Raw genomic sequence first — 20,134 nt, forward strand, 5'->3', positions numbered from 1 at the left:
TGACCATCCCAGCACCACATAGCCCGCTGACGAGTCCAACAGCAGAAGCTGGATCAACAAAGCAGATGGACAGGTGCCCTGCAGCATGGTCCCGCCGTACAGAGGGCTGGGGCCTGCTGTCTTGGGCTCAGCCTGGGCAGTGTGCTGCTGCATCGGGAAGCCAGGTACAGAGCCAAGCTTGTCTGACCTGCTCCTGTGGTAGATCCTCAGAGATAGATAGCAGGCTCACGGTGGCCAGGGGTAAGGCAGGAGATGGGGTGCGACTGCTGATGGGCACAAGATTCCTTTTAGGGGGACAGAAACACTCTGGGACGAGGCAGAGGTGGCAGTTACAATACTCAATGCCACTGAGTGATACATGTCAGATGTCCGAAATGGTAACTCTCAAGTTATGTCTGCTTTTTTGACAATTAAATGATGAAAACTAGCAGCGAGTGGAGGCAGCAAGAGTGGGTCTGGGGTCAGAGGAAGCCTCTGGGGATCTGCCCGAAGTCCCACTGCTGCACTGCCCAGCCATCCCCCTGGGCCGTGGAGCCTCCCAGCAGGCTACTTTTCCCTCTTTCCTCCCACAGAGCAGCGAGAGGGGACCCCAGCCGTGCCCACACTGACTGAGGGCAGCCGCCTCCCAGGCCTGCCCGGCAAAGCCCTCCTGACAGAAACCTTGCTGCAGAGAAATGAGGCGGAGAAACAAAAGTGAGTGAGGGGCCCGAGTTGACTGCCCAAGCTGATGCAGACACAGGTTGGGGTGGTGGGGGCGGACCAGGCTTGTGTGGCCAGTCCTGGACAGGTCACGACACCCTTTGACCTCAGTGCCTCAGTGTCCCCATCTGGAAAGCGGTCAGTTTAATGTGGGTGTCCACACCTCCCTGCTGAGAAAAAGAAGTAAGACAGGACCTGTGTGAGCATAAGGAACCCTGGCGGCGGTGTAGTGGGTGACAGCTTGGCCTGCTAACCACAAGGTCAGCAGTTCAAACCCACTAGCTGCTCCAAGAAAGATGAGGCTGCTCCTTAAAGACATAGAGCCTCTTAACCCCCGAGGAGCAAGTCCACTCTGTCCTGCAGGGTGACTGTGCATTGGATGAACTCAGCAGCTAGGACCAGTGGTTGCTTAGCTTCTAGCTGGCCTGACACCTGGACAGTGACAGTCAAAGCCTAGACAGCATCAGAATAGTCTAATGGCACTGACCACATGTATCCCTTCATTCATTCGCTTCTTACTGCTTTCGTTCATGCCACCTATTTATGAAGCACCTCCTGTGTGCCAGGCCCTGCTGTAGGCTCAGGGGGCACAGCATCAAGCAAAGCAGATAGCAGCTCTGGCCTCCTGGAGTTTCCTTTCTAGTGAAGGTGACCCACATGGACACCAGGCATGAAACACGCGTGTGGTGTGAGATGGTGACATGGTGGTGGAGAAAGCACAGCAGGGCAGAGGGCACAAGGTGGGGGGGGTGGGGTGCTGCATTTTGAAACCGGGCATTGGAGAGACCTCCTCCGAAGGCCCGTGAAGGCTAGAGGAGGTGGGAGGATGACTACTCATGGACAAGGGGGTTGCAGACACGAGACAACCAGGGTAAAGGCCCAAGGTGGGCGCATGCCCGGTGTGTTCAGCAGCAAAGAGGAGAGTGGGGCAGGGGCAGGAGCTCAGAGGTGAAGGGGGCTCCTTCCTGGAAGCTACAGAGCATGGCATAAACCACCTCTGGTCCTTTCCCTCCTGAGAAGCTTGAAGTGCATCCTGAGCCCCAGCGGAGAACTCCAAACTCCAGCCACTCATCCCGGGGGCACGGGGGGGGGGGGGGGGGGGGGGACCGGAGCTGACAATTCTGAAAAACATACCATGACATTCCCACTGAAGCAAGTCCCTTCAGAAACCCCATTTATGGAAGAGAAAACTGAAGCCCAACCAGATGAGGTGGCTTACTGGATGTGCCTGAAACTCCAGTGGCCACCACAAGGCCACCTAGCCAGCAGCTGCAGGAGCAGCTTGTCAGAGCCTCACCAAGTTCATCCTTGAGTTAGCACTCGACTCCACCTCACCGCTCCTCATAGAATGGGAGAAAACACGTGGCCCCACGGCCACTCTGCTTAGCACTGCGACATGGGCGGAGTGCGGGCCGCTTAGATGTCGTTGGTCCACCCGCCATAAGAAGGGGTGCAGCCAGCACACACTCCATCCCTGCTGAGCGCCAAAAGCATGCTGGGGAGCTGAGAAGCCAGGCATGAAAGGCCAAGGAGCAGGAGGGTCTGTCTCTATGAAAAGCCCAGGCCAGGGTGCAGACACAGGAAGGAGAGGGGTGGGATCGGGAGTGGAAACAAGGGGATCCAGAGAAGGGCCTAGTGGGGCCAGGATTTCCCCAGAATTTCCCCTGACTGTAGGTTGCTTGACCACGACAAGTGCCACTGCACTGCCCATGGTCGTGGTTAGCTTTGTGTGACACAAGCCACCTCCGGCAGGGCTGTCAAATACCTGTATTCCCCACAAAGTGGGGTCGGGATCAGGGCCCAGGCCCGGGCATCTGGAGGTGACGTGAGTGGCCTTTCCCTCCACAGGGGCCTTCAAGAAGTTCAGATCACTCTGGCGGCCAGACTGGGGGAGGCCGAGGAGAAGATCAAGGTTCTGCATTCAGGTATGTAGCGGGTCGCCACGGCCCTCGATCGGCGCCCTGCCCGGCAGACCAGGAAGGCGACGTGAGAACTCAGCTTTGTTCTAGGACCAGATGTCAAGGAAAGGACTTAAGGAAGGGGGCAGACCCACCTCACTCCGCAGGCACGAGGCCACCAGTGCCCAGCAGCTGCATCACTGTGGAGAGAGGGTCCTGGGCCAAATCTGCAAACTCAGCGTCTACAGGGGCCAAACATCAGTGAAAAACTCACTTAGGCAGCCGGATTAGGGAAGGCAATAGGGAGGGGTGGGGCCTGGGGCAAACCAGATTGCTCAGACCTTGATGGCCACAGCTCAGTCAGTCAGGGAACTCTCTGTGGCCAGTCCCTTCAGCTTCCCACATACCTGGAATTTCACGGAAATTTTATGATATAAAACGTGTCTGTGGACAGCTTTGCTCCCTCTCCATCCCACCCCCACTCCAAGTCAGGACCTCAGGGAAGTTGTATCTGTGAGTGACTCAGTGTTGGGGGCTCAGGGCCCCAGGCCCTAGAGAGGACAGCACCCCCGCTCCACCAAGACACCTTAGCTTTACAGACTCAGAATATTCCGGTCTGCCTTCCTTGCTGGCCTCTTCATCCGCCCACCAGCTCAGTCCTCAGGGTGCGGGAGTGGGGGCAGTGGGGTGGGGGGCTCACCAGCCTCCTGTCTTCCCCAGCGTTAAAGGCAACACAGACAGAGCTGTTGGAGCTGCGGCGGAAGTACGATGAGGAGGCTGCTTCCAAGTAAGTGAGCACCACGCTGTCGTCAGGCCCCTGGCTCCCCTCGCTTCTGCTCCCCATCTTCTGCACCTGCACCCTGAGCCATAAGAGACATGCCAGGACCAGAGCTCTCCCTCACCCAAGCCCCTGCTACCCCATGACTGAAGGGCACACAGTAAATGCCATGATGGGAAGAATCAGGGAGGGCCTCGCTGTGGAGGTAGCACCAGCCAAAAGAGGAGAAGCAGGTGGTGATGTGGAAGGCCAGGCAGGGGACACAAGAGCAGTCACAGTGGTGGTCATGCAGTACCTCGTGGCTGTGGGTCCTCCCATGTCCCTTGGGCCTCCTGGGTCACTGCCACCTCTAGACAGACAGGTAAGGGAGACAAACAAGGCCAGTCCCAGCCCTTCCCCACCACACTGGCAATCTTGAAGGAGCCCCTGGGAACAGGAGAGGGAGGCCAGGTGCTGCCACTGGAGGTACCTCTCTGGGAGGGGACCCAGTAGCGTGACCCCTGGATGACAGGCCTGCCTGAAGGGCTAGTGCTGAAGCACTACCCCATTCCCCGCCACCTGGGGTCTTCTCCCCTGCCTGGATTCTCTCCTGAAGTACCATTTGCAGACCCCTTGACTCAGGCAGGGAATGAGATGTCTGGATGGGGGTGGCCCTGCAGCCGCCAGCAGCCCCTTCAGGCCTGGTCTCTGTGTCTCAGGGCAGACGAAGTGGGCCTGATCATGACCAACCTGGAGAAAGCCAATCAGGTGAGGCCACCTGGGGACCCACGGGGCTTATTCTGTCCAGGGTGGGGAGGTCTCCTAAAGGGCCAGGGAAGGGCTCAGCGTTTTCTGACCTGTATGTAAGGAGCCCTAGTGACACAAGGGTTAAGCAATTGGCGGCTAACCAGAACATCAGCCCTCTGAACCCACCAACCCATCTGCGGGAGAAAGCGGTGACCGTCAGCTTCCATGATGACCGTGGCCTGGGAAGCACTCTGGGGCAGTTCGAATCTGCCCGGTAGGGTTGCTTTGAGTCGGGATGAGCCAACCTTGGTTTGGTTTTACATGTGAGGTGCGGGGACCCAGAGCTGCCCAGGGCTGGGAGAGCAATGGACAGGCGAGGGGCTCCTGGCCCATACTACAGGGTCTGAGACTTCATCTGTGAGGAAGGGGCATGGATCTGAGAGGCACAGGAGAGTGAATGGGGTCGGCATAGAGAGGGGGCGGTCCCCAGAGTCCTGCCCCTGGTGGGCCCACAAAGCCTCCCTAGGTCACTCAAGCCAGCCCAGTGACAGAACTCTGTTAACTGGTGTGAGGGGATCGCACGCAGGGGGAGGGCAAGCCAGAGGCTGCTTCTCTCTCTTCCCGTCCCCCCTATGGCCTCCTCCACCTTTCACGAACTGCCAGTCACAGGAGACCTGGCCTTCCTCCCCGGGGTCTCAGCTGGGATCATTATGCTCATAGCCACAGCATCTACGTCCTGCTGGTCGATCTTCTGGGTCCACCCATCCAGCCTCTGATACCCACCTGACCTCTGCCCACCCCAGCTGTGTCAGGAGCAGATCCAGGGCTGGAAGGGGCCCTTACCTTAGCAGGGGACCAACCGTCCTGCCTGCCCTCCCCAGGGTCTGGTCTTTACAGCCAAGACTAAGGCCAGGCGCGCTCACCCACTAACCGCACTCTCCCCATCATACCCCCAGCGAGCTGAGGCTGCGCAGCGGGAGGTGGAGAGTCTTCGGGAACAACTGGCCTCAGTCAACAGCTCCATCCGCCTTGCCTGCTGCTCCCCCCAGGGACCCAGCGGGGTAAGGGACCTCAGGATGAAGGCTGGGGTTGGCTGTGTGGTGAGTGTGATGTGTGAGGGTCTCCGTGAGCACACCATGGCAGAGCACTGGCCCACCGAGATCGGAGGGGAGCGTAAACAGAAGAATCAGTATAACTTGTTTCACCAGCTTAGAGTATAAATACCACCCCTGTCCTTTTAATTTTCCAAGTAATGGCTCAATCTGCATATCCTGGTGGAGAGAAAGTCCACCCCCTACTCCTTCCCAGACTCCTGGGAACCCCAGAACTTACTCAGGGCCCAGAGAATCAGGCCTCTCACAGGTGCCCAGCAGAGAGAAAGAAACTGGGTGACTTTGAGCAGTACAGCTGCGGTGAAGTTCAAGAGGCCACCACCAGGTGGCCCTGTTGAACACTGGCATCACAAAGCCTGGTGGATGGATGTCTGGGACCAGCAAACAAACGGTGATGCCATTGCTAGACTCTGTCCCAGCAAGCCTGCACTGGGGCTTCATCCCAAGAGCTGGAGTTTAACTCTCTTGCTCTGCCAACTGTTCCCAAGACATGCCAGGGTGAAAAGGGGGGGAAAAAGGCATGCCAGGGTGACTGGTCCCCAAGGGGGCTTCCCACCCCAGCCACATGCTCTAAAGACCCAGGCCTCAGCAATGCTGAGGGCACCGGGCTACGCCTTGCGAGGTCCCCCTGATTAGTGCCCATGTTTCTGTGTCGGAATATTGGTCTGTGTCTCTCTGAGCATGTCTGATTCCATGTGTGTCGCTGTGTGACCTTTGTGCCTGTTTCCTACCTAGCCAGATTGTGGAGAGGCTACCACATAAAGTACCGGAAGGAAGCCTTGGCTCAGTGTGTGCCGAGAGTGAATATCTGCCAGGAGGCATGAGGGGGCCGGGGGAATTCCCGTGTATCCGGAGATATTTTTGCCCATGTGCACATGGGACTTGAGCACACACGTCTGTGTCCGTGTGCATGTGGGTAGTTCTCTGTGTTTGTGTGCATGAGCGGGGTAGGTACATGTGTCCTTGTGTGGGTGAGGCAGTGTCTGGGTCCCAGGAGGTCATGTGCATGTGTCCATGTGCCTGGGCGTCTGCACGATGGAGAGAGGACCCAGGAGAGAAGGGGTGTGGGAGAAACAGAGCAAGCGCTCTTGAGGACGCCACTGAGAAGAGTCTGCCAGTGGTTCTTAATTAACCCCCATGGAACCCGGCAAAGGCCTGGGCTAATCAGCCGCAGGGAGCTGGGCTGGCTTGGTGGGGGTGAGCTTTTCTGAGCCCAACAGTGGCGCTCGATGCTAATTAATTTAATGTATTAATGGCATCCGCTTCCTGTTTTAATTGGCATTTATCTCCCTGGAAGAATAGCTGGGGCTGGTGGTGGTATTTGTTGTGTGGATTTTTTTTTCCCCCCCTGATGCTTCTTAGATTCATTTTAACAAAACTGAGCCTGAGACCAGTCTGCCTTTAGGTTCCCCTCAAATAGCAGCCTGTCCTACTTCCTGCAGGACCCAGGCGCCGTTCCCAACTGCTGGAAGGGCTGTGGGGTGTGGGGCTGGGGGAAGATCTGGAGGAAGGAACCCCCACCACCACCACCACCAAATGTAACCTTTGGCTCCAAGGTCCAAGTCTAGCCCCGAGGGTCATCTGCTGCCTGGGATGTGCTGTCCCCCTCGGGTAGGACCGACTGGTTTGGAAAGCCTGCCCTTTACACAACTGGTTCTCTGTGTTGCGAAGGCCCAGTCTCTGACACCTCCGCACACAGCTAGCAACTCCTTTTGTTCTTAATAAACATTCTCATTGGCGTGGAGCCTACACAAGGAAAAATGTGCATAGCATAGGGTCTAGATTTCCACAACCTGGGTACTGCAAACACGTGGTACCCAGCCTTCCGATGAGCAAACTGGATAGTCCCAGCCTCCTGGCAAGAGCTCTCCTTCTGGGGTCCGTCAGCTACTCCCTGAGGCCAACCACCAGCCTGACTCCCGCCAGCACGGGGGCTTCTGTTGCTCTGCGTTATCAGAAGAGTCGTCCATGCTGTGTTGTGGATATCTGTGGATTCCCCCTTTTCTTTGCTGTGTAGTAGTCTGCAGTATGACTCTACTTGATTTGCCCATTCTGTTGAGAGGCATTTGGGTACTTCCAGTTTCGGGCTGTGACAGAGAGGCGGCTGTGACCACATTTCTCTTGGGCATATAACAAGCAGCGAAGTTGCTGGGAGGCTGGTGTTCAGCATTAGGCAATTACTCCAAGCGATCTTCCAAATCACTGGTTTGTTCTGAGCTGCATCGCAGTTTAGATGTGGATGTCCCTCCAGCAAAACTTCCCTGGCCACTCCCCTTCCTCTGGAGTGAATGGCAGGAGAGCAGAGCCGACTGGAGGCTGATGAGAACCGCCTGAGTCACTAAGCTGAGCCCTGGTGGGTGAGGGGCCCAGATCTGCTGTCCCTGCCTCAAGCCCTCCAGTTCAAAGCCCACCTCTGCCCCTCAGGACAAGGTGAACTTTGGGCTGTGCTCAGGCCCCCGGCTGGAGGCCGCACTGGCCTCCAAGGACAGGGAGATCCTGCGGCTGCTGAAGGACATGCAGCACCTCCAGAACTCTCTGCAGGAGCTGGAGGAGAGCTCCGCCAACCAGATTGCAGATCTGGAGCGGCAGCTCACAGCCAAGTCCGAGGCCATAGAGGTGAGCCCTGGGGGGGAGGGTTCAGTGGGGGCTGGGACCTCGAGAGCCCAGGTGGGCCCTCCCAACCTCGCCATCTTTCTCTGCTCTTCCAGAAACTGGAGGAGAAGCTCCAGGCGCAGTCTGACTATGAAGAAATTAAAACCGAACTGAGGTATGGTGCAGAGGGGGCTCCCCTGGTGGTGGGGGGCTGCGAGGCAAGACAGGGAGGGCCTGGAGCGCTCGCCATCCTCCAGCTGTTACCCATGGGCATCCTTGGTCTCAGCTCACTGTCCCTGGCCCCCTTCCCTCCAGAGCTGCCTGTCAGAGCCTGTGCGGTGGCCCACTTGCTGGACCTCTGGGGTTCAGCCCTGGAGACAAGCACTCACCACACAAGCTAAATCCGGCCAGAGTGGAAGCTGGTCTGCCAGCATCCCTCCCACGACCTCTAACCCCTCATTCTCCATCCCCTAGGGCCGACAACAAAAATACCTCAGAGTCTGGGAGTTCTCATCCCAGAAACGGAGAGTCCAAACTCAAGGAGTTGCCAGACCCGTTCCCTCTGCCAGTCTCTGCCCCGCTGTCTCTGCCGACTTGGCTCTTTCCGAGTCGGCAGCCCTGGGCAACTCCTTGGTTTCCAGAAGCTTCCCTACCCCACGTCCCGACTTGCCCCACAAGGCTGTTTCCATGTGTGCCCTTCTCTTTTCTGAGATCCCACCAGAGAAGATAGGGTTTGGGGACCTACCCTGCTCTGGCCTGACCTCCTGTCTGAGAACGCCCGCCAAGACAAGAGCCATTTCCCCAAACATGGTCCCATGCCCGCTGCAGGGCTCAGGATCGCAACGTGGCTCCTTTAGGGGGATACAAGTCGACCCACAGCCCCCAGTAACAAACCTGTGACTTCATTCAAGTTGGCTGTCACCATGGGAGTCTGGTGACATATAGGAGGAGTAGGCAATGGGGACAGTCGTTCTCAGCAGGCAGATAGAATGCGTCATGCCAGGCGTCTGAGCCCCGCGGGGACGGCTGACCTCGAGCGCTTTGTCCACAGCATCCTGAAAGCTATGAAGCTGGCCTCCAGCCACTGCAGCCTTCCACAGGTAAGTGCCCCCCGCCAAAGGCCTTGGCAGGCAGGCTGCCAGAGCCTTCTGCTGGCTGTGTTCACTCCAGGGGCCACCTGTCTCCTCAGGGCCTGGCCAAGCCAGAGGACTCCCTGCTCATGGCCAAGGAGGCCTTCTTCCCCGCCCAGAAGTTCCTGCTGGAGAAGCCTGGCCTCCTGACCAGCCCTGGTAAGTGTGGGGAGCCTCCTGTGAGGGTTGGGACCAGAGCCTCCTTCGGATCAAGCCCAGTGCTGTCCCAGGTACTGACTGTGTCTCAGGCAGCATATGCCTTCTGCTCTAGCCCCCACTGGGCTCCACACACCAAGTCTCAGTGAACTCTATGGGGGTGGGGGGCTGGGAAGCAGAGATGTCACAGGGTCCAGTGAGGGAGCCTCTGTATCTCCCTTCCCTGCATAGCAGACCTCTGGGAAGGGCCGGCAGACCCCTCTGTTCTGAGGCCCTGGAGGTGGGCCTCTGGCCTTCTGTTCCTTTGGCTGAGCTGGGTGGGTGCAGGCCTGTGCATTGCCGCTGCCCCACCCCGTGCTGGCACTTAGCAAATGCTCCAATGGTCATGCTGATGGGGACCAGGGCTCTTGTGATGGCTGTCAGAGGGAGGGGCTCTGAGAAGTGGCTGTGAGCCAGCTTGAAGGAAAGGCCTGGGGTCCAGGAAGGGCCAGTCAGAGACAGCCCAAATCTGCTTACCCAGCGCACCCCATGTCCTCCCACCCCGCCCCTTCCTCTCCCTCTCTCTATGCCCCCCTCACCCATTCCATGTCTCCTGTCTTTCTTTCCCTTCTCTCTCCATCTCTGATTGTCTCTGTCTCTTGTTGTCTCCCAATCTCTTCTGCTATCTCTCGTTTGTCTGTCTCTCTCTCTCTCTCTCTCTCTCTCTTTCTCTTCTGTCTCTCTCACTCTTTCTCACATCTCTCTCACCCTCTCATCTCACTCACTGCCTCTCACTCACTGTCTCTGCCGCCCACCCCACCCGCCTGTCCCTCCCCGGCCCATCTAGAGGAGGACCCTTCGGAGGACGATTCCATCAAGGACTCACTAGGCACGGAACAGCCCTACCCCTCCCCTCAGCAGCTCCCGCCGCCACTGGGGCCGGAAGACCCTCTGTCCCCCAGCCCTGGCCAGCCCCTGCTGGGCCCTAGCTTGGGCCCAGATGGTCCTCGGACTTTCTCCCTGTCGCCTTTCCCCAGCCTGGGGACTGGGGAGCGCCTGGCCGGAGACACGCTGCTCCCCAAGCACCTGGTGCCCCCGGCCACCTTCAAAGGGGAGGCTGGTGGCCTGCTGCTGTTCTCCCCGGCCTTCTACAGCACCAAGCCCCCCACCGCCCCTGCCACGCCTGGCCCGGGTCCCGAGCCACCAGGGGCTCCCGAACCAGCTGAGGTTGGCGGAGGCCCGGCGGTGGCCGCAGCGGGGACGGAGGAGGAGCAGCTGGACACAGCCGAGATCGCCTTCCAGGTGAAGGAGCAGCTGCTCAAGCACAACATCGGGCAGCGGGTGTTTGGCCACTACGTGCTGGGACTGTCCCAGGGCTCGGTCAGCGAGATCCTGGCCCGGCCCAAGCCCTGGCGCAAGCTGACGGTGAAGGGCAAGGAGCCCTTCGTCAAGATGAAGCAGTTCCTGTCGGACGAACAAAACGTGCTGGCCCTGCGGACCATCCAGGTGCGGCAGCGAGGTAGGCCCGCCCCCACCGGCCTGGAGGAGCCCAGCTAGCTGCGCGCACGTGCAGCTCCAGTCTTGTTTACCCTCCCTCCCGGGGCTCCGCCTAGCCTCTGCACCTCTGCACCGCCGGCTCACGTTGGGGCAACTCAGGCCCCCCGGCTATGCCTGAGCACCTCTGAGCCACAGTGTACCCTTCATAAGATGGCCTGAGCAATCACCAACAACACCACCAGGCTGGGTCTCCAAAGGGACCCCTGGCTGAGGCCCTGACTCCCACCCGAGGGACCTCCAGTACCTGACCTGTGCATCCCCATGCCTGCATGTCCCCTGCGGGCCACTCAGGGCTGAGGGTGGTGAGTCCCGACTCGCAGTAACTGCCCCGGGGACTCTCCAGACCACCGCCAGTGTCACTGGTTCCCGGAGCTACAGCCTCAGTGCAGGTCAGTTTTTTGTCACTCAGACTAGGTGCCCCTGCCTGCTCCAGGCACATCCACCGCCCACTCCTCACTCCAGGACCCCCTCAGAACAGGGGGATGGACCCCCACCCCCAACTGCCTTCTCACCTCCCCCAGGCAGCATCACGCCGAGAATCCGCACACCTGAGACAGGTTCTGATGACGCCATCAAGAGCATCCTGGAGCAGGCTAAGAAAGAGATCGAGTCACAGAAGGGGGGTGAGTGGCCGGGGTGGGGCCTCGTCCACCTTTGTCCACCTCAGGAGGGCCCTCGTCAGATCTGCTCCCCTCCCAGCCTGGGGAGCTGTAGAGAAGAAAGAGGCTGGTTCAGCCTCTCCAAAAGGGGAGCCATAAGGAGGTCAAACGAAGGCTGTGCAGCAGGCTGGAGACTGCTGGATTAGCGCGTTCCAGAACATCGCCCTTCTCAGAGATCTCAACTTTAACCAGAGTGTGGTCACTGATGAGTAAGAGTCACACTGGAGTAACTGTCACGCGGGAGTAATGTCCACACAGGAATGATGATCACTGTGCAGTAATAGTTACGCAGGAGTACTGGTCACCAGGAGTCACTGTCACACAGGCAGCTGAGCCTCCCTGTACCTGACTGCCAGTCTCTCTGCCCCTCTCGAAGCTCCCACTGTCTGGTTCCCAGGTGGCAACTGTTCTCTCCTGCCCCTCCCACAGCACAACCAGCCGGGGGACCCATGGCTGCAGGAACAGGTCGCCACCATAGTCGCAGAGGTCAGAAGCCAAAGTCAGCCTCACTGCGGCAGTGCAAGTGGGAGAGACTTCAGGGAGCAGATCCTCTAGAGAGAGGTTGCCCACATCACTTGGCTCGTGGCTCCTTCCCTAAAGCTGGCAGCCCAGCAGCTTGCAACCTCTCTCTTTCTCTCTCCTCCTCTGCTCCGTGGTCACATCCCCTTGCCTGCCTCTGAGAAGAGCCCTGGACAAGGTGTCTTCAATGGGTTTGCGGCAAACTTCCATTATCTTCCGATCCTATTTTCCCACCAACTTCTTAGGGCCTCCTCGTATTACATAAGGACCCACCTAGGGAAATCCACATTTCAAGACCCCTAAAACTTAGTCATTTGTCTGAAGCCCCTTGTGCTCACTGCCTCCATTCCCTATCTTTAAAATGGGAACGTTGCTGGTTGATCCTCTCCTGGTTGTGTGAGGATCACTGGAGACCTTGCCCAGTGAGCCCCTCAGCCCACACCGCCACTGTTTCTTCTCTGTTGCACATCTGCTGAGGCAGCTATCCCTCCCACTGGCCTGGGGACTTCTTGAAACCAGGGACCCAGTCACATTTCTGCAGCCAGCACCAGGCCTGAGCTCAGGAACTGGGCTTCTGGGCTCCTTCCCTGCTCTGTCTTCCAGTATCTGCTGCCCCCTGGTGGCACCTCTCAGAACAGGTGTCCCAATACCCAAGCCACTTCTGTTGATAGTCACTGTTTCCCAGAGAGTTCCTGAAATACTGTACAGCCCCCTACGCAACCCCCAGCAGACCTCAGTTCTCCTGCCCTGGTCCCTGGCAGCGGTGGAGGGAGGCTTGAACTGCTTCCCTACCTCATGGAGTCCCTGGGAGCTGGCTGTGTGCAGGCTCATCTCTTTCCAGCCAGCTCCTGTGGGGGGGGGACAGATACCTGCCCATCTTAATCTTGTTCTAGCATTCCTTTGTATTTTAGGTTTGTTTGTTTTTTAAAGAAGTACCGTTAGGTATTTGTGTCTATTATACAGTGTGTCATCTTCTGGGACTTGCTTCCGGCAGTCAGTGTACAGTTATGAAGATTGACATGTGGTTTCACACAAGACTTCCCTTTTTGCTTCAGTGTCATAGTCCATTGTGTGCCCGTGCCACTGATTATCTCATCCAAGCCTTGACTTTCTGATTAGAATGGGTGACTGAGCATTTTTTATTATGGCATAGATAAAAAACACACCTTAAAACAACTAAAAAATATATTTTATGATGAATTAGGTGAAGATTTACATACAAGGCAGATCGTAATTTTAGATTTAACAATTCATACACATTCTGATTTAACTCATCCATTGCAATCCCCTCCCTGTACTGCTTATTCTACTTTCTCCCTGTGTTCCTTGTTTGGTTCTAAACCTGAAGTGTTAAGACCAACCCCTCAGGACCCATATTGAGTGTAGCAATACCAGGAGGGGAAGGGGAAGGTGAGGGAGAAAGATTATCTACATATAATCCCCTCCCAGGGGGGTGGGCAACAGAAAAGTGGGTGAAGGGAGACATTGGTCAGTGTAAGACATGAAAAAATAATAATAATTTATAAATTATCAAGGGTTAGGGAAGGAGGGCGGTAAAGAAGAGAGGAGAAAAAGTGAGCTAATGCCAAGGGCTCAAGTAGGAAGAAAATGTTTTGAAAATGATGATGGCAACAAATGCACAAATGTGCTTGACACAATGGATGGATAGATTGTGATAAGAGTTAGAGTGGGTTGGAAAGAGGGAACCGATTACAGGATCTACATTTTACCTCCTTCCTAGGGGATGGACAACAGAAAAGGGGGTGAAGGGAGACGTGGGACAGGGCAAGATATGACAAAATAATAATTTATAAATTATCAAGGGCACATGAGGGAGGGGGTAGGAGGAGGGAGGGGGAAACAAAGAGGACCTGATGCAAAGGGCTTACGTGGAGAGCAAGTGCTTTGAAGTTGATGAGGGCAAAGAATGTACAGATGTGCTTTACACAGTTGATATATGTATGGATTGTGATAAGAATTGTATGAGTCCCTAATAAAATGTTTTTTAAAAAAGTTATACGAGCCCCCAATAAAAAATTTTTAACACTTTTTTTAATGTTAAGGCCATGCGCTTGGAGGCCCACCAATCTCTATCTGATCAGTAAATCTGTTCTCTTATGATTTTGAGTTCCACTCCACGTTTCTCCTACTCTACCCAGGACCTTCTAAGGCAGTGGTTCTCAACCTTCCTAATGCCTCGACCCTTAAATACAGTTCCTCATGCTGTGGTGACCCTCCAACCATAAAATTATTTTCATTGCTACTTCATAACTATAATTTTGCTACTGTTGTGAATTGGGTGACCCTGTGACAGGGTCGTGTGACCCCCCCCCCAAAAGGTTCAAGCCCCCAGTTGGAGAACTGCTATTCTAATGGGACCCCGTTCAGAGCAGTTGGTAGTGGTAGTGGGAGTCATCTAGTGTGCTGGTGTCAGGGTGTGGAGACTGATGTCTGTGTGATGCAGTGTCCTTTGGACTAATAGCTGCCCCTCTTTCCGTTTGGGTCACTCTTCTTTCCTCAGAATAGCGAGAGACCAATGGCACCTTAGCGGCTGTTTGCCAGCCTTTAAGGCCCCAGCTGCTTCTTACAAGACACATTCTTTGTAAATGCTACGTGTGTTCTCCACGTCTGCCGAACTCACTGTCAGCTCAACTCTTAAAGGGTGCCTGATCGATCGTCTGCCATGTAGTTAGATGACCTATTCCTGAATCAGTTCGTATGGACGGACACAGAGGCTGCCTGAGATGTGTCATAATACAAATAAGACTTGAACAGCGTCTCACCTCATGCTCTCATCTGACAATGACCCGGCCTCTTTCTTGTCCTCCCCCAGGTGAGCCCAAAAACTCAGTGGTCCCGTTGAGCATTGCCAATGGCACAACTTCTGCCAGCACCTCAGAAGATGCCATCAAGAACATTCTGGAACAAGCTCGCCGCGAGATGCAAGCGCAGCAGCAGGCCCTGCTAGAGATCGAGACTGGCCCCCGGGGCCACTTGGTGCCCCCCTCATCCCCGGAGCGGCCCTCGCTGACTGCCGTGAGCCAGAACGGAGCTCCAGCCTACGTCAAGCAGGAGGAGGCTGGCGTTGGCAGTGGCGGGGGCGGCAGCAGTGGGACAAGCAGCAGCGCCACACAGACATCCCTCACGGTCCTCTCCCCTGCCGCCTTCGTGCAGAGCATCATCCGGAAGGTCAAGTCCGAGATTGGTGACGCCGGCTACTTCGACCACCACTGGGCCTCAGACCGAGGCCTGCTCAGCCGCCCCTACGCCTCTGTCTCGCCCTCCCTCTCCTCCTCCTCCTCCAGCTACTCCAGCCAGCCCAACGGACGGGCCTGGCCCCGAGGAGAAGAGGCACCCACAGCCCCTGAGGACGATGCGGCTGGGGGCGAGGATGAGCTCCCCAGGGTGGGCGAGCTGAAGGCTGAGGGGGGCAACCCCGAGGTGGGAAGTGGCGGGCGACTGGCCTACTACCCGGCATATGTCCCCCGTACCCTGAAGCCCACCGTGCCGCCTCTGACCCCTGAGCAGTACGAGCTCTACATGTACCGCGAGGTGGACACGCTGGAGCTGACGCGCCAGGTCAAGGAGAAGCTCGCCAAGAATGGAATCTGCCAGAGGATCTTCGGGGAGAAGGTAAGTTAGCGGGGGAAGATGGGGAATGGCTGGAGGGCACTTTGTCTAGGAGAGCCGAGCTCTGAGAGCAGGGTGTGAGAGTGAGGACAAGCAAAAGCAGGATCTAAACCCAAGCCTAAAAACCTACTTCCCTGCTCCTTGCTGTCTGAGCAGCACTGCAAAATGCTTCCACAGTTTCCTAAATAGTGCTCACGTCTCTTCCTCTCTCCCTCGGTGCCTTGTAAGCCCACCCCAGGCCCTTAACATATCACTCAAGGTCCAGCCCCCACCACCCCAAGGGTTAGAGGCTGGGGACCCTGCAGCTCCTATTCAGTAGTTCCTACATCAGCCTCGCAGACAGAAGACCGGTCAGCCACCCAGACAGGGCAGTGACTTCAAGGGAGGCCATGATAGGCTGAAGTGTTTGGGGAAGCAGAGCAGGCTTTAGGGACATAGAGGCCAGGCAGGACTTGACATGATTGGAACTGCAAGGACCTGGGACACACAGGACAGAGGAAAGTGTCCTGGGCCTTCCAGGACCCTGTGCATCTGGAGGGCCTGGGCAGTCAGTGTCCCAGGGACCTGCAGACCTAGCCCTCCTGCCTGGGCCCTCCGCAGGTGCTGGGCCTGTCACAGGGCAGCGTGAGTGACATGCTGTCCCGCCCGAAGCCATGGAGCAAGCTGACACAGAAGGGGCGCGAGCCCTTCATCCGCATGCAGTTGTGGCTCTCGGACCAACTAGGCCAGGCTGCAGCCCCAGCCAGCACAGCCCAGGGTGAGTGCACCAGCCCCACTGCTCCCCAAACTCCTGCCACCAGCTTCGAAATCTGGGTCACCCCCTCTCCCAGGTACCAGGACCCGGGTGGAGCTTCCAGGGGCTGCCAGAGCACCCTGAACCAGTGTCGACCTCTCGCCCTACAGCCTCTCCGGGGACCCCGAGCTTGGAGTATGGGGGCGCGGTGTGGGATGACAGCACTGAGGTATTGGGACACCCCTAGCATCTCCACCTCCAGGGCGCAGCACCACAGTGTGCCCCTCTGTGAGGTGGGGGGCCCATGGGTGCATGGGACTCACGGATCTCAGGCTGCCGAAGGAGCCATGGCAGCAGAAGGGCCACGCACTGGTGCTGTATGATTCCAGAGGCTTAAGTGTTTCATCCTGCAGGTCACCTCCTTGTTAGTCCCCCAGACACGCCCAAGGCCACCAGGGCCCTCCAGAGATAGGGCTCTGGCCCAAGCTGTTCCTTTTCATTATTTCCTTTCTTTACTTTTTTAACAGTTTTATTGGCATTTTATCCACATATCCTTTTTATTATTTCTCTGAAACGGACCAGGAGCACTCACTTCTGTTCCATCTGGAGAGGCTTTGGGGCACCGGGAGCTGAGGCCTTCTTTTCCATATATTTCTCTGTGGAATTGTTTATAATTTCATAGTCTTTGGAATAGTTTATAACTTAATGTTTTAGTTTTTAAAAACTCAGCCCCATGAGATGGTTGTTGAGAGTTAAAGGAAGCTGCTGTAATTGCCCTGGTGGCTCAGTGGGTTAAGTGCTTGGCTATGAACCTTTGTCAGTGGTTCAAACCCAGTCCCTGTACGGGAGAGAGGTGAAGCAGTCAGCTCCCGTAAGGAATTACAACCTTGGGAACCCCTGGGGCACTTCTCCTGTGTCTCCTCAGGTCGCTATGGGTGGGTTTGGTTTGGGGGGTTGATTCCAACAGTGGCTGCCTTGGCAGTAACTCTCTCTGTGCCTGTCCAAGTGCTTGAAAGGCTGGAGGACTCCTCTCCACTTGCTCCTGCCATCTTGGAGTGGGAGGATTTGAGACAGGTGCGTAGAAGTCAACAGAGCAGGTTGGGGACAGTGCTCCTGGGGAAGGGCCAGCCAACAGACACATTACCAGTTTGGGAAGGACTGTGGAATGGAGGTGACCAGAACACTCTGAAAGCAGGGGCCTGGTGAGCCGAGAGGGCTGCAGCTGTGCCTGGGGTTGGGATGACCCACTAGACCCAGAGTCAGGTCATGCGGGCCTAAGGAGACTGGGCAGACTTCCCCCACCCCCACCGTCTGGCCAGTGAGGGTGGCCCCACACACATACGTTGGCTGCTGGCTGATCAGAGACCTGTGCCAGTGTCAGGGTGAGCCAGGACCCCTGACCAGCTGCCTGCCACTGACTCCAGGTAACTAGCAATGTACACCGAGGCCCACCAGTATCCCAGGTACTTCTAACCCTGCTCCCAGCTCCCTCCTCCCCTCATTCATCCTCTCTCCACCCATCCTCTCCCCTCCCTTCTGCTCCCCTTTCCCCCTCTCCTTCTCCCCCTCTGCTTCTCTTCCTCTCAGCCTCTCTCCCCCAAGTCTTTGGTGTGGAGTTTCTCTTTGGCCCCCTCTCTTCCTCACTGCCTGTCTCCTTCCAGCTCTCTACGGTGGCCTGGGTCTGAGGGTCTCCCATGTCAGGACTCTCCGTGTGCAATCAGGGAAATCCTAGGCAAACCAGATGAGGTCACTGCTCTCTCGGTCTTCTCCCCCCGACCCCCTGCCCACACCCCCTCCAGCGTTCATGCCGAGCCTTTCATGAGTGCAGTCCTCTGGGCACAGCTGACCTCTTGAGCTGCCAAACGTTGAGTCCAAAGCCATTCTCAAAGTCTGAAGAGCCAATGAGGCTGGAGTGCTGGCTGGGTGGACAGGATGGGACAGAGGCAGTTTGCTATCACCAATCACCTGGACCTCTGGTCCCTCCCACCCTCCTACCAGTGATGGGGGCACAGACAATTATCCCAGAGGCAGATGACTTCAGAGACCCTCAGGCCCCCTCCAACTAACACCTGGCCCCTCTCAGGGTAGACGCTCCATAGGACTATCCACGGATGCGTCTTCCGAGGTCAGCGATCAGGCCTTCTTTCTTCTGCAGTATCTTGTAGGTAGCATTCACACGCATTAACCATTTGTGCCACCCAGCTCCAAAAAACTCACTGCCACCAAGTCGATTCGGACTCACCGCAACCCTATAGAACAGGGTAGAACTGCCCCTGTGGGTTTCCAAGACCAGAACTCTTTACAGGAGTGGAAAACCTCATCTTTCTCCCATGGAACAGCTGGTGGCTTCAAACTGCTGACCTTGCAGTTCACAGCCCAACATAGGTTTACTCTGCCACCAGGACTCCTCTGACCACCCAGTGCTCAGTAAAAGGAAACTGTATTAATTACAATCATCATCATCATTACAGTTGCCATCACTTGGTAAGGGGGACCTGGCCCAAATGAGAAATTGCCGTAAAATGTAAGAGTTTGTGGCCAAAGGGCTATTAAACCCCGAAGGGGTGTACTTCAGGAAAGGGCATTTGGGACTGGGTCTTGAAGGATGCATAAGAGTTTAACGTTAGGAGGAAGTCCTTCAAGGCAGCAAGTACCCTGGTAGAGTGAGACCTGTGATACCAGTTCTGTCAGGTGGGGAGGTCTAAGAGTTCACTGGGATTTTCCTCATTCAAGCGGGCAGCGAGGGGCCACTGAAAATTCTGGAGCCCCAGAGTGATCTACCAAGTGTGAGCCCACTTGACTTCCACAAGGAGAGAACTCATCCTGAGCCGTGTCCCTTCTGGAAGCAGTCCTTACTGTGTTCTGGGTCTCCTTTCGCTCCCTGGTTGTCCTTGTTTGAAGCATATTACAGCGAATTGCCAGCAGGTTGGCAGTAGCGTGCTTGGAGGAAAAGGCGCCGTTTTCTAATTTGCTGAAAGGTATGGTCTGGGCAGTGCTCAGATTCCCTGCCAGGCTCCCCAACCTCGTGGTGCCCTCCTCCGTGAACTACCAGGAGCTCTGCTCACGCTGGAGGTCAGTGGGTGACTCTGGACACTTCAGGAGGTGCAGCTTCAATCTGCTGACTGAGCACATGGCTGTCTGATGAAATCCACTCACTGGCCGAAGGGTGGGTGTTTGCACCACCAGTCCCACCTACCAGATGCTCAGACTGAGGCTTGGAAGGCCACGGCTGTTGGCAACCAAGTAGCTCCATGGCTTGCTTCCCACTTGTGGAATCCCAAGAGACAGGCAGCTTTTCTTTATTTTGCCCTGTTTCTGCCTCTGTCCAAGCAGAAGGGATTCCTGCTGATCAGCTCCATCTGTTGATAGCTTCAACGGGCTTGGTTTCTGTAGCAAAAGGTTGTGAAGGGCCCTTGGACACATCTCTAGAATTTGCACAGCAGAATTTCCCAAGTGTTTAAGTTCTGAATTCATTTTCACCATGTCTCTTTTCCCTCCCACACTGACTGTAAGGAGCAAGGAGAAACTGTTGTGTCTCTTTAAGATCTTGCTCTGTGTGTTAGTCTAGGTTGACTAGAGAAACAAATTCATAGGCACTCGTGTATAAGAAAGGGCTTTATATGCAAGAGCAATTGCATATTGAGAAAACATCCCAGCCCAGTCCAGATCAAGTCCATATGTCTGATACCAATCTATAATTCTTCTTCAGACTCATAGAGCACATGCAATGATGCTGAATGCAGGAAGATTACAGGCCGAGTGGGTGGAAAGTCTTATGGATCCAGTGGTGGAAGCATCTCAGCGCTGGCAGGGGTCTCCACATGGTTTCTTCAGCGCCAGGACTCTAGTGTAGCTCCATGTGTCTTCTCCACAGGAATGTCTCGCAGGGAGTAAGCGTGTGTACCCCCTCCAGTGAGCTATTTATCTCCTTAGTACCTCCAAATGAGGTCGTCAAGCTACAACCTG

The 20,134-nt window shown here is 56.2% G+C and overlaps 1 protein-coding gene across 1 annotated transcript in view; it reads left to right on the forward strand.

The window, feature by feature from the left end:
* CUX2 (cut like homeobox 2) overlaps nucleotides 1-20,134 on the forward strand; it is an 89,707-nt gene that overhangs the window by 62,178 nt on the left and 7,395 nt on the right. Inside the window, exons 4-16 of the mRNA XM_075533892.1 lie at nucleotides 573-693; nucleotides 2,548-2,624; nucleotides 3,318-3,384; nucleotides 4,074-4,122; nucleotides 5,058-5,162; nucleotides 7,638-7,829; nucleotides 7,922-7,980; nucleotides 8,857-8,905; nucleotides 8,995-9,094; nucleotides 9,918-10,589; nucleotides 11,149-11,250; nucleotides 14,639-15,438; nucleotides 16,036-16,192. Of these exons, the coding sequence (XP_075390007.1) occupies nucleotides 573-693; nucleotides 2,548-2,624; nucleotides 3,318-3,384; nucleotides 4,074-4,122; nucleotides 5,058-5,162; nucleotides 7,638-7,829; nucleotides 7,922-7,980; nucleotides 8,857-8,905; nucleotides 8,995-9,094; nucleotides 9,918-10,589; nucleotides 11,149-11,250; nucleotides 14,639-15,438; nucleotides 16,036-16,192 (2,550 nt within the window). The remainder of the gene's footprint in view (nucleotides 1-572; nucleotides 694-2,547; nucleotides 2,625-3,317; nucleotides 3,385-4,073; nucleotides 4,123-5,057; nucleotides 5,163-7,637; nucleotides 7,830-7,921; nucleotides 7,981-8,856; nucleotides 8,906-8,994; nucleotides 9,095-9,917; nucleotides 10,590-11,148; nucleotides 11,251-14,638; nucleotides 15,439-16,035; nucleotides 16,193-20,134) is intronic.

Source organism: Tenrec ecaudatus, chromosome 16 (genome assembly GCF_050624435.1).
Source record: "Tenrec ecaudatus isolate mTenEca1 chromosome 16, mTenEca1.hap1, whole genome shotgun sequence".
Classification (NCBI taxonomy): domain Eukaryota; kingdom Metazoa; phylum Chordata; class Mammalia; order Afrosoricida; family Tenrecidae; genus Tenrec; species Tenrec ecaudatus.